Source organism: Penicillium manginii (genome assembly GCF_028828005.1).
Source record: "Penicillium manginii strain IBT 31320 chromosome Unknown utg000007l:1.0-2284322.0:1.0-2285126.0, whole genome shotgun sequence".
NCBI classification, from domain to species: Eukaryota; Fungi; Ascomycota; class Eurotiomycetes; order Eurotiales; family Aspergillaceae; genus Penicillium; species Penicillium manginii.
The window spans coordinates 1,993,658-2,006,146 of record NW_026643108.1 but is presented as its reverse complement, the minus strand read 5'-3'; the positions used below and the strand labels follow the sequence as shown (position 1 = coordinate 2,006,146).

General features: G+C 43.3%; 1 protein-coding gene across 1 annotated transcript; it reads left to right on the top strand.

Moving 5' to 3' along the window:
- Positions 1-627: 627 nt before the first annotated feature.
- Positions 628-2,109, top strand: N7533_010566 (uncharacterized protein; the record flags this gene model as incomplete). Its single annotated transcript, XM_057107216.1, has 6 exons — positions 628-688; positions 753-1,152; positions 1,233-1,388; positions 1,444-1,599; positions 1,661-1,783; positions 1,875-2,109. The coding sequence occupies 6 exons, from the start codon at positions 628-630 to the stop codon at positions 2,107-2,109; spliced, it is 1,131 nt and encodes a 376-aa protein (XP_056956433.1).
- Between the last annotated feature and the right edge of the window lie 10,380 nt (positions 2,110-12,489).

Here is a 12,489-nt window from a genome sequence, read left to right as displayed (position 1 = left end):
ACCATCCAAACTAGCGCGCATTCGATTTCACCATGTAAATTTCAAGGGTAGTACGTTCTGAGTAATTATTCGGGCGGCCTGCATAGCCTTGTTCCTTGCGTCCCCATCCACTCATACACCGAGTAGTGGTAAGTCGCTCTAAACCTGGCAGCAACAGTAGCGGTTGCTGATAATGGGTTCTGTCGGGGGCAAAGCTTTCTTTGTTAGTAGCCAAATAGCTGTGGCCCCCCGGGCTGCGGATTCCCCCGCCCAGAAAATCCCTGCCAAGCCTCGGAAAATAATATCCCCTTGTCCAATATGTCTTAGCGGTCTCAGGTAAGCAGACCAACATCCGGTATAGAGACGGCTACTGGACTAATCCAAGAATTAGTGCGCCCTGTTGAGCGTTCCTAGCGATTCATTGGCTAAGACCCATGAGCCGGTGGTGACGGAACACTTGGCGCTATCGCTTGCGCTCTTGTCTCACTTCCGGCCCCAAACAAATGGGAATTGGAGGAGAAGAGGCTGAATGAGCAGAATCATGCATAAGATAAAATGATCCCCGTCGAGGCTCTGCGCGGGGGCTGTTGGATTGTCGGCGAGAATCATTATCATTGGTCGGGAACTTGACTTCCACCGATCTAAGTCATGCTGTCATTAGTGTTTTGTTTATCCCTGGTGGTTCTCATGGCTGGAGGCTTCTTACCAGGTACGTGTTCCTGCTCTACTCCCCCCTTTTCTTCCGATATGTACTTATTAGTGTCTCTTTCTAGAAGTCGTTGCCCAGGAGTGTTTTCCCGAAACTGGCGCCTTCTACTTTGGAACCGAAGTCGAGTATAAAAACCTCACCCAGCAGAAGTGTGCTACGCTCGTGGGAAGTGCATACTTCAGCAGCGAATTCACCAAAAACCTTGTTGTTCCCAAGATCACCAATGTCTCGCGGCAAATCAGCCTCAACGGTAATGACGTGGTAGAGTCCATAGAATTCCCGGATCTGGAATACGTGCACTCGCTGTATGCGGAAGGATTTTCTCGACTGAGAAGGGTCTCGATGCCAAAGGTTCGACATGTCCACACAATATCCTTTGAAGTAGGAAGTCCCGAAATTACGGTTGACTTGCCATCGCTTGAAAAGGTTGATGGCCAGCTTCGTATGATAGGTAATTGGACCAGGTAACATACCTTGTTTTCTTCACGTTTTTGATTATCTCAACTGAAAGTGGCGGCTGACATGGAATGCTAAAAATATCAAGCCTGGACTTCCCCAAGCTCTGTGAGGTCAACGACACTGCCTCGCTCTGCCAGCATCGTTATTGCCGTGGCGGGCCTGGCAAGCGCCCAATGGACATTTCCTTACCTCATCTGGAACAGGTCAATGAGCGGTTAGAGGTTGGAGGCAATATCGCGAGGTAGGTAGAATCCGCCGAGCTCCCAGATGGAATGCTGAGATTGCATGACGTGCAGCTTTTCCGTACCAACCCTGGCCAAAATCGGGGCCCATCATTTCGGAACCGAGTTCGGAGGGTTCTTAAGTATTGATAATTTCGGAGAGCCGTTGAACGTGAGCCTACCGCAGCTAACAGCGACCAACGGAGCGATGATCCGCGGCAATCTATCCGAGTTTGTTGCCACTTCTCTATCCCCTCGATACTGGGAACGTCTATTCTGATATGACTATTAGCGTGAATGTTCCATTGTTGCAAGATCCGCTGGAGGGATTTCAGGTTTTCGCCAAAAACCCACTAAGTCTCAATTTTCCCTTTGAAGATGGCCGTGATATCGTCATCATGGGACCCATTGATAGGTATGTAAAAGACCGTCTCTCTTTGCTACTCAGGCCATAGCTCCCCCCTGAAGTCTGGTTCACTAACTGGCTTTAATTCTTTCCGAAAAAGTGTCCACTTTCCAAAAATGAAGAATTTCACCAGTCTTTGGGTACACAGCGACAAGCCTTTTGACTGTGGCGCCTTGAAGAAGGAGATCGAGAAAACTGCCGGTGACATCGGAGAGCGTACCTTCCTTTGTTCTGGAAAGGATGTGCCGGGTCTCAGTACGGGAGCCAAGGCTGGTATGGGGACTGGAGTCGCCGCTGTTGGGGTTCTCGTGATCGCCCTAGGAACCTTCATGTAGGACGGAGGGATAAGGGGACCCTGCATTGGTCTCCTAACTGAAGCGGAATATTTGTTATACCATTTCTCTGTACATAATGCGCTGTATCACGTTAATAATTCATTCGGCAATGGATTATTATGTTATTTTGGTTTGCTTCTCCCGGTAAGAAGTCCCGAGAGACTTGTTAGTCATTGTTCGTTGATTCACAAGTCAAGCTTAGATAGCTCGGCTACCTCCATAGCTATGGCCCTTCTCCGGCCATCTTTTCCTATTGTCTCAGCAAATTCGTAGTTACAGTTTCTATGATGAAATCCATTCAAGGAAGGGATGCAAGAATGTTCCCAACTGGTCACCCTGTATTACGACCTCAGTTTTGCATTGCGGTCAGGAACTCTTTCAGCATTTGTCAGTCCTTGATCCATGGCCCACCTTGACTAATTAGCATGGCTACTGGTGGAAATCGTAGGAGAAGAGCATACTGACAGAAAATTTGTCCGAGTGAATTGACCCACGCTGGTGCTGAATGACGTGATAGAGCAAACGCACACACAAGTATTGCATGATACTCCAACGTCATGTTGAGCGTGCTTACTCTCTCCATTTGCTAGAAAAGCGTTGGCGGTCGGAGAGGCCGGCTCACTTGGTCTTTTGGTAGTGTGATTCTTGATAGTAAGGGCCTACCACTCTGTGATATTTCATACACTAAAAATCACGTAATTTCGATACTTATAAGACATTGGGCAGAAGATTGTTATGTATGCGCTAGGCCGAACCAAGAGGCTACTTTGTACACATAGGGAACTGTTCGCAATCTAATAAAGAGCGAAACATGCCACTGATTAAAAGGACAGAATATGTCAAGCAGCTGCGTGATTCTCTTTCCCTTCCTCCGTCAAACATTGAGTGTTGACTTCGTCAAACCTATTGTGAAGTTCGTTTCATGCCCACTGCCTCGCCGATCAAGTGGGGCCGAAACCGCGCCGTTCCTGATCCTGAGTTGCACAGGCAACTAAACGCCCGGTAGCTAGCTAGCTGACAAATCGGTCCTGAATCAGGACACATCAGTAGTACATGATAACAGTGACAATTCATGTGGCCTACGAGCAGTTATACTAGTCACAGCATCGTAAATTCTATGCTATCACGTGATAAGAAAGACAACTCCTACACCCTACGAGCAGAAATACTTAAGCAGCAGGAATATATATTTAACGAACGGAATTCAGCACTAATGTGTTCCGATTCAGAACCGATTTGTCAGCTAGATACCCGGCGTTCAAATGTCTGTCAACTGAGGTTTCGGCCCCAATTGATCGACGAGGCAAGGGCATGAAACGAACTTCATTATAGGTTGACGAAATCAACACTCGAAGTTTGACGGAGGAAGGGAAGAGAATCTTTTGACTTACAATATATTTGGTGAATGGTAATCTATTTGGTAATTTGCCATAGCTAAAGTTGTATAATTAGAACACTATCAAATACCACTAGTAATATTGAATATCTTGCATATAATTTATGCAAATTTGGGGGCTAAATGGGCCAAATGGGCCAGCCCATGGGCCGCCAAGAAAACCCATGGGCCGGCCCATGTACAGGTCTAGGATGAACACGGCAGCAAATGGCGCGACAAGAAACATATATATCCGACAGAAGTCAATAATACTTCGAATCCAAGTCTACACTAGTAGGCAGCGTTGTTCACATTGGCGCGTGGCTACGTGACATCTGGGTAGTGAATTGGATCACACCGCGACAGGATTAAGAAAGCAAGATATTACTGTATTTGCTTGACCTATCGTACTCTACTCTATGAAAGTTGATGCTTACTTATGCTCAATTCTCTCTCAAGGAATGCTTAGTGAAAAGGAATCATAACGGCGGAAAATAGTTCTGAAGATACTATTCAAGAGGATTTCCCTGGGTGATAAGATTCGCAGAGATAGATATTCGTCGATTTCTGCGTTAATTTCAAATCAGGCTGTGTTCCGGTTTGGGCATGGCTTTGGCCTGGAAGCCTGATGATACGTCAGGCCAAAGTAATGAGAGCGGAGACCAAGGCGGTCAAATTTGGCCCTGTTCCTGCAGTGGGTGCCGCAGTGGGTGCCGCTTGGAGGGTGCCGCTTGGAGGGTGCCGCTTGGAGGGTGCCCCATAGACTGCAAACTGGGGCCACCCGGACTAATAGGAAACGCACGTGAGAGAAGCCTCGACCCTCAAGAACGTTGTATAACGGTCTTTCACCAGGCACTCTTTTCTGAGGATTCATTTTTGAACAGTACTTCACCACCTACATTAGTAAGGCCACCTAATAGACGACCGTACGTAGACCTGTGTTTTTTTCGAATTCTCTTGGCTATTATGTATTGAGCAGCGTTGAATTGATGAAAGTAATCAGTAAAAGATAAGACCATCAATATGCGCAGCAACTAATCAGCGTTAAAAAAAAAAAAAGGTAAAGGGAATTGCTACGGCGCAACACGCCTGACCGCGGTGTCTACATTACAGTAATTTCGCTGGCGGTCAGCAAATCTCTCTCTCGGCCGGGTGAACTATATCCCAAGAGGCTGCAAATTGTCTTTCTACTCCACGTCGAAGGGCTGAGGCCAGTAGAATCAGGAGGGGGATGTACGAATATTAGCTCAAAATAAGCTCAAAAAATTCCATTTTCGAACAGCTTTTATGGAGTCGTTCAACAACTATTTGCTAAGGCCTCTAAAGATTCTGTGCTTGAAGTCAATCAACGTTCAAAAGGTCACAGTCCGCAGATATATTACAGTCAACTCTCACTTATTGCACACCCTCCCATCCAAGGAAAATCATGTGCAATAAGCGGGAGGTGCAATAAGTGAGAGGATGACATAATCAATAAATTAGCTAGCCCTTAGCCCCATTGCCTATTTAGGCTTCCATCCCATATCCTCTAGGGTCACCTGACGCTTCTCCTCGACCTGAATCCTGCCAAACTCGCTGATTAAGCTCTCAACCTGACGTATATGGTCTGATGTGCTCTTTTCCTTGCTTCCAACCTATAGTAATATATCCTGTAGATGACCCATTATATCAGAATTGGACAGAATCTCTGGTGGAGGCCCATTTTCTTCAATATCTTGTGCTTCCGAGCTCTCTATATCAATATATATATCTTGCCCATCAGTCTCATCTTCATATATAATATCTTCCTCTATAGGGTTCAAAAATTGATCAAATGGTATGATATCATTATGACCAAGCTTCTCAACTGCTTCATTATATAGAGCTTGAACCTCACTAGTTAACCCTGGCTCAGGAATTGGTTGAAAACCAGCTTCTATCTCATCTTGGATAGCTTTGGTCTCATCTTCAGAACGTATTAAAGTGCTTTTTTTGAAGCAATTCTCAATCGTTTGATCTGATATTGAGCTCTTCCAAACCTGGGTTAACCAAAAGAGTGTATAAGATATATTCATACGATCTTGTGGATCAAGACCTCGATCAAGGATAGCAATCATCCAGCGTATCCATTTCTTCCGATAATAGTGCTTCAAATTTTGAATAATCCCTTGATCTAGAGGTTGATATATAGAAGTTGCGTTTGCGGGGAAAAAAAGAACCCTAATATGAGCAGGTGGTGGGATAGACTTCAGACCAGCAATATGTGGAGAGGCATTATCCAAAAGCAATAATGCTTTCTTATGTATAGGAATACGCCTATAAAAAGCATATAACCATTCCCTCATAATGTCTTGACGCATCCACGCCTTCTTATTCCAACGCCAGACACATCCTAGAGCTTGGAAATTGACTCCCCGGAGCGCACGTGGTGTTTTTGCAGTTCTAATTAACCATAAAGGTAATCGGTCTGATCCATCTGCATTTGTTGTAACGACAAGAGATATTCTAGTCTTATCTTTCTTCTTTCCAGCAATTTTTCCATGGGAAAGACCCCCATTTGGCATCTGTCTCCAGAATAGGCCAGTTTCATCCATATTATATATCTCAGATGGTTCATATTGATCGCATATCGTACGAATTTCTTTCATATGATTGTGTACAGAAGATGGGACTGAAGCAGCTTCTCCATGGAAAGTATGATATCGAAGATTATGCCGGTTTTTGAAGCGTGTAAGCCAACCCTCTGAGAAAGCAGGTTTTTGTTGATCTCGATATTCAGGGATCTGAGACCAAAGCTCGTTTGCTTTGATCTGGATCAAAGGGCCAGTGATTGGAAACCCTGATTCAATATGCTTATTCACCCAATTCGAAAGCTTCTGGTCTAGAATAGGCCAGAAAGATGAAGAAAATCGTGAATTTGCCTTAGTAAGCCCTATATCAAGATAATCATATTGAGATGATAGAATTCTTGAGACCGTTGTACGATTAATCTTATGTTTAAATTAGGACAAAAACCAATCTACACACGCGGATTGGGTTGGTCTAGGGCTAGAATTAGACCAAAAGGCACGTAATGCCTGCTTTTGGGCATCTGATATGCCTAATCGAGCACGCTTTGCTGGTGGTAGAGCAGCTTGTGTAGCTGGTCTGACAGTTGGAAGAGGTGGAAGATCGGAGATTTCAGGCATTCTGATTGGTCGATATGACTGACTAAGCGGATGACTCAGCAAATATGGGATGAAAATTGTGTGCAAAGGGTGAGTGTGCTAAAAGTGGGAGTTTTGTATGTAAAATCAAGAAAAAGTGGGTCCGTCCAAGCGAATTGTGTGCTATAAGCGGGAGTGTGCTAAGAGCGGGTGTGCAATAAGTGAGAGTTGACTGTATGTAAAAAACTAGCTCTTTTATAACATATGATCAAAATTCAGAATACTTAAAAATTAGTCAAGTTAGGCTTTTCATGTTCTACTGACCTAAAGATGCAGCATAATCTCTCTAAGTCAAATATATATTTCTGCGATAACTATACTCGATTACAAAAACTAATCACAACACACAGTAAATCTCGCCACCAATGTCCAAAATCCAACTTTGAACTTGAATTTTTTGTAGACTAATATTTTATCTTTTAGAATACCGCTCTATTTCAAATCATTTCCAACAAAAAGTAAGAAAAATAAATGATTACAGTAGTAATAACGAAACCATATGTAAGAATGCATTATTTGAGCTTAGTTATCAGGTGTATAAAAACGGTGGGGTGGCTTAGATAGGTAAGATCTTCATCTTTTATGCTAGTGCGGTTAACCGCAAGGTAACCGCATTGCGGTTTTGGTTAACCGTAAAATTTGCGGTTAGGTTTTGGTAAAGATCTTAGAACCGCAAACCGAATCGATTTGGGTTTGGTAAAGATATGAAAACCGCAGACCAAATCGATTTGGGTTTGGTTAGCATTTGAAGACCAAACCCAAAACCGTGCCGCAGTCTAGTACTACCTATATTAATAAGCTTAATTTCCTTAATATCTATCCTATATTATATATAGTAACCTATAGAAGCTCTGTTATTATTATAAGCTTTACAGACTCTGGTATAATACTATATTTACTAGAGAGAGAACTACAAAAGCTTAATATACGCCCTCCAATACCTATACTACCACTATCTCGAGGTAGTAATAGTAGCCACGAATTTGTGCTATATACGTTATACAAATCAGTCTATTTTAGACGTTAGATATCGTTAATTTAACAACGAATTAAGCAGGCTTTATTTATATATGATAATAAAATACAACGACAACTAGAGCAACTAAGCAGGGGGGGCACAAAGTATAGTAAATAAAGTAGCTATTATAGTAGCTAATTATATGTATGTAATAGCTGAAAATGCTAGAAAGCAACGCAATTATACAAAACCTAGTACCCAATTAGCCTATGAAGGTAGTATTACTGTGGAGAATATGCAAATCTGTCTACAATTAGCACATAAGACCAATATAGCCACACTATTGGCACCTCCACACACAGCGAGACCGGCCAATGAGAGGGTGCCACAGTGTTGTGGTAATTGTCGTGTGGAAGGGCACAAGCGCAATAGGTGCCCGCTTAATAATAGCACCTAGTTTTTGCAATTTAATTGGCGTTGGTTGATTTATTCGTATAAAATATAGTGGTGGTGGAGATGGGTGGCCCTCCGACCCATGAAACACGTTAATCACCCCCGGCACTTCTAAAATACTAAAACATGCTTCCAAGCCGGAATTGTTATATTGACATATATGCTGCGGCCTTTAGAACGATTCCCATGGCAGGCGTCATGGGAAGTATGTTTGACATTACCCTCAGTCGGATCTGGCTGTGTTACGTCAGTATTGCGCTTTCAACTTTGGCTACACCTTTTACATTTACGAGAAAAGCTAGCTTTATCATTAAATATTGTTTTCCTTCCAATTAATGCTCTTTTAGCAGAGGAGAAGGTACTTTTGCGACAACCGACGTCATGATGAAGTTCACTCAAGTAGACACACTCAAACACGATGTGGGGGCAGTTTTGCTGAATTTATACCCAGCTGTTACCAGAGCGCAAATTTTTGGCCTCTTCAAATTATTTTTCCCGACACCCTACCAAATATTATCAATCACGCCAAGGCTGCTCAAACCCACCGAGACTTCAAGTTTGTCAGACTTCCGGACTACCACGAGGTCCTAGACAAGACTTTCTAAGCTGCCAAAGCTTTATGCTAGTAGGCCGAGCATCATGGAAATTGCTACTCAATCCAACATCCAAGAGCTTGAGACTGAGGGGATAGTTTACGAGGAGTCCGAAATGGCTCTATTTCTCGCAAAACTCTCATATTATTCCACAAGAGATGGATCTACGGCGCCCGTGAACGGGAACGTGAAATCGATTTCAGCACAGCAGGCAGAAATATTGAAGTCCTGGGAAAGAATTCAGCTATCTATTCAAATGATAATTGCCAGAGGACAGCGTCCTTCTCAGCTCCAGAAAGTCCAACTTGCCCAGTATCAGTGGAGGTTTCGCATCCTAGAAGGCCTTCTGGAAAACCAAGGAAAATCCCCAAATATTTGATCGGCTAGCGCAGATCACTGACATTCCTCTTTTATCAGTTAATTTTAGTCCTTCCTATATCTATCTTTCAGGTCAATTTGAACTCTTCTCTAATCCTAGATACCAATGTCACAAATTTGAAACTCATATTGAGGCTACAAGGGCAGAATTTATGCGTTCCCTGTCATTTCTTTAAGTATACCTGTTTATAGGGCCTTTGGAAATCAAATCGGACACTGATTATTGCTTTGAATATTCGAAAAGTGGTGGATTTGAGTATATCTACTCGTCCGTCGTTGTGATTTGAGTTCAATACTTACTAGATTCATTAATATTATACTAAAGGGAACGACTTTCTGATGATAGATTTGATCAGTATTGATTAGAAATGTGAATTACAAGATGAATCAAAAGTGTGGGTTATAGTACGGCAGTCAAAGAGGCTCTCGAGTGATCTCTAGACATAATCCTATCTATCGCTTCTCGTCTGACCTCGTGCTTGAATAGTATTGGAACCCTATCATGGGAATAGGTCGAGGGTTCGGCAAATGACTAAATAAATGCATGAAATTTCAACAGAAGGAATTACCACAATCGACAATTCTAGAATTCTGGAATTCTGCTTCAATGTAACTAATGTTATGAATGCCAAAACATATACTGCTAGAGAATCATATATGCGCAGATTGTGCCAATTTCAATCCACCCAGGGATTTTGATCACCCTAGAGATGTCACTAACTGCTTTTTAAAAATTAATACGTTGACATTGTTGAGTTTGAAATCAGCCTTCGTCTGTCGTCTGCCTCATAGATCCCGCCACGGAAAATCTCATTGGCTATCTATGGTGCCTGGAATGTAACATAAATGCACGTAGAAAGGGGTTGAACAGCATTTCAGCGAGTCGGAATATCACATTAAAGTGCGCGATTATGTTCGGATCCATTGCCGGTCCGCCGCTGTGAAACAGTGAAAATACCTTGCGCATAGAATTAGCGTATCGGAATGGCCGGGTAAAGTCCCGTAGAGATTTGTCAAAATTACCGCGGCCGTTGTAAGTGTAACCTGCTGGAGGTTGCGTCTGTCACTTGGACCGACATGTAAGCTTTCGGGTTCTCGAGTTTTCTGGTTCTAGCATGTAGCCAAGACCAATATATAGCTTGTTTATAAAATCCGTCTTTGATTTATCTTGCCATGGGTCTGTCATGGTATGTGATACACCTGACTTTCTATTGACAGTGTTTTAGCTAGACATGCATCTACTCTTGTTGATTGACCTCGCTACCCTGCAAAAGTTAGTAGTAATTTTGAAATAATGTAGTACATACATGTATTTTCCATGCCCCTTCCAGATTTTAGTAAAGGCACTGAAACTAGAGTGCAAGAACCCGCCTTGCGTAACTTCCATCTACCACAGCCTAGCAGGCTATATCTCTCGATAAACAATTACAAATCGACCTGGGGGCTGTTAAAGACGGAAAGCAAAATCTCAATGACCCCTCAATCCCAGCCATTATCACGCGCCTATCCTACAGCAGCATCCATCGACTCTCAGAGCCATATTATTGCAAGATTCAGACGCGCAGTGACTAAAGCTGGTCAGGCTATCATTACAGAAACAGTAAGAATCTATTTCAGTATTGTGAGCATGCCAATTCGTGGTCCTGGTTCTGTCCAAAGCTTTGTTATAATGATCGCTTTGTGTGATAAATCTGCGAATCCTCTTGTCGTCCATATCGGTGGTCAAAGCTCCCACGGGTTTATGAGCTTTGTTTCACAACAGCTATTCAAACCGAAAGCCTTTTCAGACATCCTAACAAGTGACTAGGCGGGAGTTCTAATGAATAATATTCAAATTGCTCGTTAAAATGTTTGTAACCTTGTCGCGGATGATCCTGACGTACTCCCTTTGGCTATTTCAACGGTATTTGGTAAGCTTCGTCGCTTCTGGTGCGCTTTCCACAAGCTACAAGCCCAGAATAAGATATTCATCATTAAGCGTGACCTGGAGGATGAGGAAGTGAAAGCACCGACTAAGAGTCGGAAAACACTCCAATCACCCAAATCAGCACCAACGGGGAGTCTCCCGTTACAGAAAAAATTCCTGCTAGTACTACCATAGTTATCTAGTAGCTCCTGGTATCTCCTAGCGTTTGGCGCTACAATAATCAAGCGGCGGCACTGGAGACTTTCAAGGTTCTGGTCTGATCCAGGTGCAGCTAGACTCCATGAACAACCTTGGAATTTTACTCAACACTACTGTAGGCATCTTCGAAGATCTTACTGGATTTCACAAGGTCTTAATGTAGGAACGTGATAGCATATGAAATGGCTGTGTCTTCGCCGAATTGGTTGTTCCTCGAGCCAGCACTGACTTTTACAAAGGGCTTCACTTTCCGTCGTTAGTGTTCCTACACAAGCGCGTGGTTTGTACAAGATAGATAGTTTTCGACAACTCTATGATGGTCATCAACTCATATCACGGCCCCCTTGCATGACTTGATACAGCCTTTTAGTGCACACTATGTCACCTTGTGACTAGGAGATGAAAGAAAGATTATTGGTGAAAATTTAGATTCACAGAAAGTCTTTGCTGTTTCTGCATTTCTCTCCATATAAAAGATAAGCTCCATTATTACCCCTCCCACGACGTCAGCAAGGATTCCAGTCAGTTACAGTACTCTCTTAGGCTAAAGATCATATCTGTGCTACTAAATATGCTTCTATCGGCCGGCGCTCACTTCCTCGTTTCTTTCTCTAGGGGCCACGGGGCAGAGATCAAGTGGGGCGGTGACCTTTGTTCGATGAAGAAGCAAAGGGAGACAATAGGCTGCCCAAGGCCCCGTAGCATCTTGACAGCACCGCGAGAGGCAATACTAGGCCAGTCTCATAAGTGGTCAAGAGGTCATATAGAGACAGCGATCATTGTGCGTTTATTTCAAGAAGAGGTCTCAATAAAGTGTACGCCCGATGGGAAAACCCGATTAACGTTGACCGAGTCCGATCAGGCCATTTAATTTCCGGTGCATGTCATCAATAGTCTTTTGATTTGATGAACAACAACAATAGACAGAACCTGATCTATATTGAGAGGGAGGGAAATAGTAGGATTGATTCTTGCTTTTCCTGCGGTGAGTTTGGTCTAGGTGTCCGTGCATGGTGCATCCACCTGATTCATGAACCAATCCGGAAGATGAGAGTCAATATTCAAAGATTAATATTTACCTTGAATGAGCCAGCAAATGTAAATTTACATTCAAGTTCCATCCCAGGTAGCTAATTCTCGTTCGGGGATGAGGCTTCGGGAGTGTGGTTAGTACTCACTAGTAGCTCTCTCATTCGAACGAGCGGAATATTTCACCAATTGCCACAAGATTCATTTGTTGTCAAAGTATTTTAAAAATGTGGAATAGTCGACCCCATGTGCCTTTTGGGCGATTCAGCAAGTATTGGCATTGC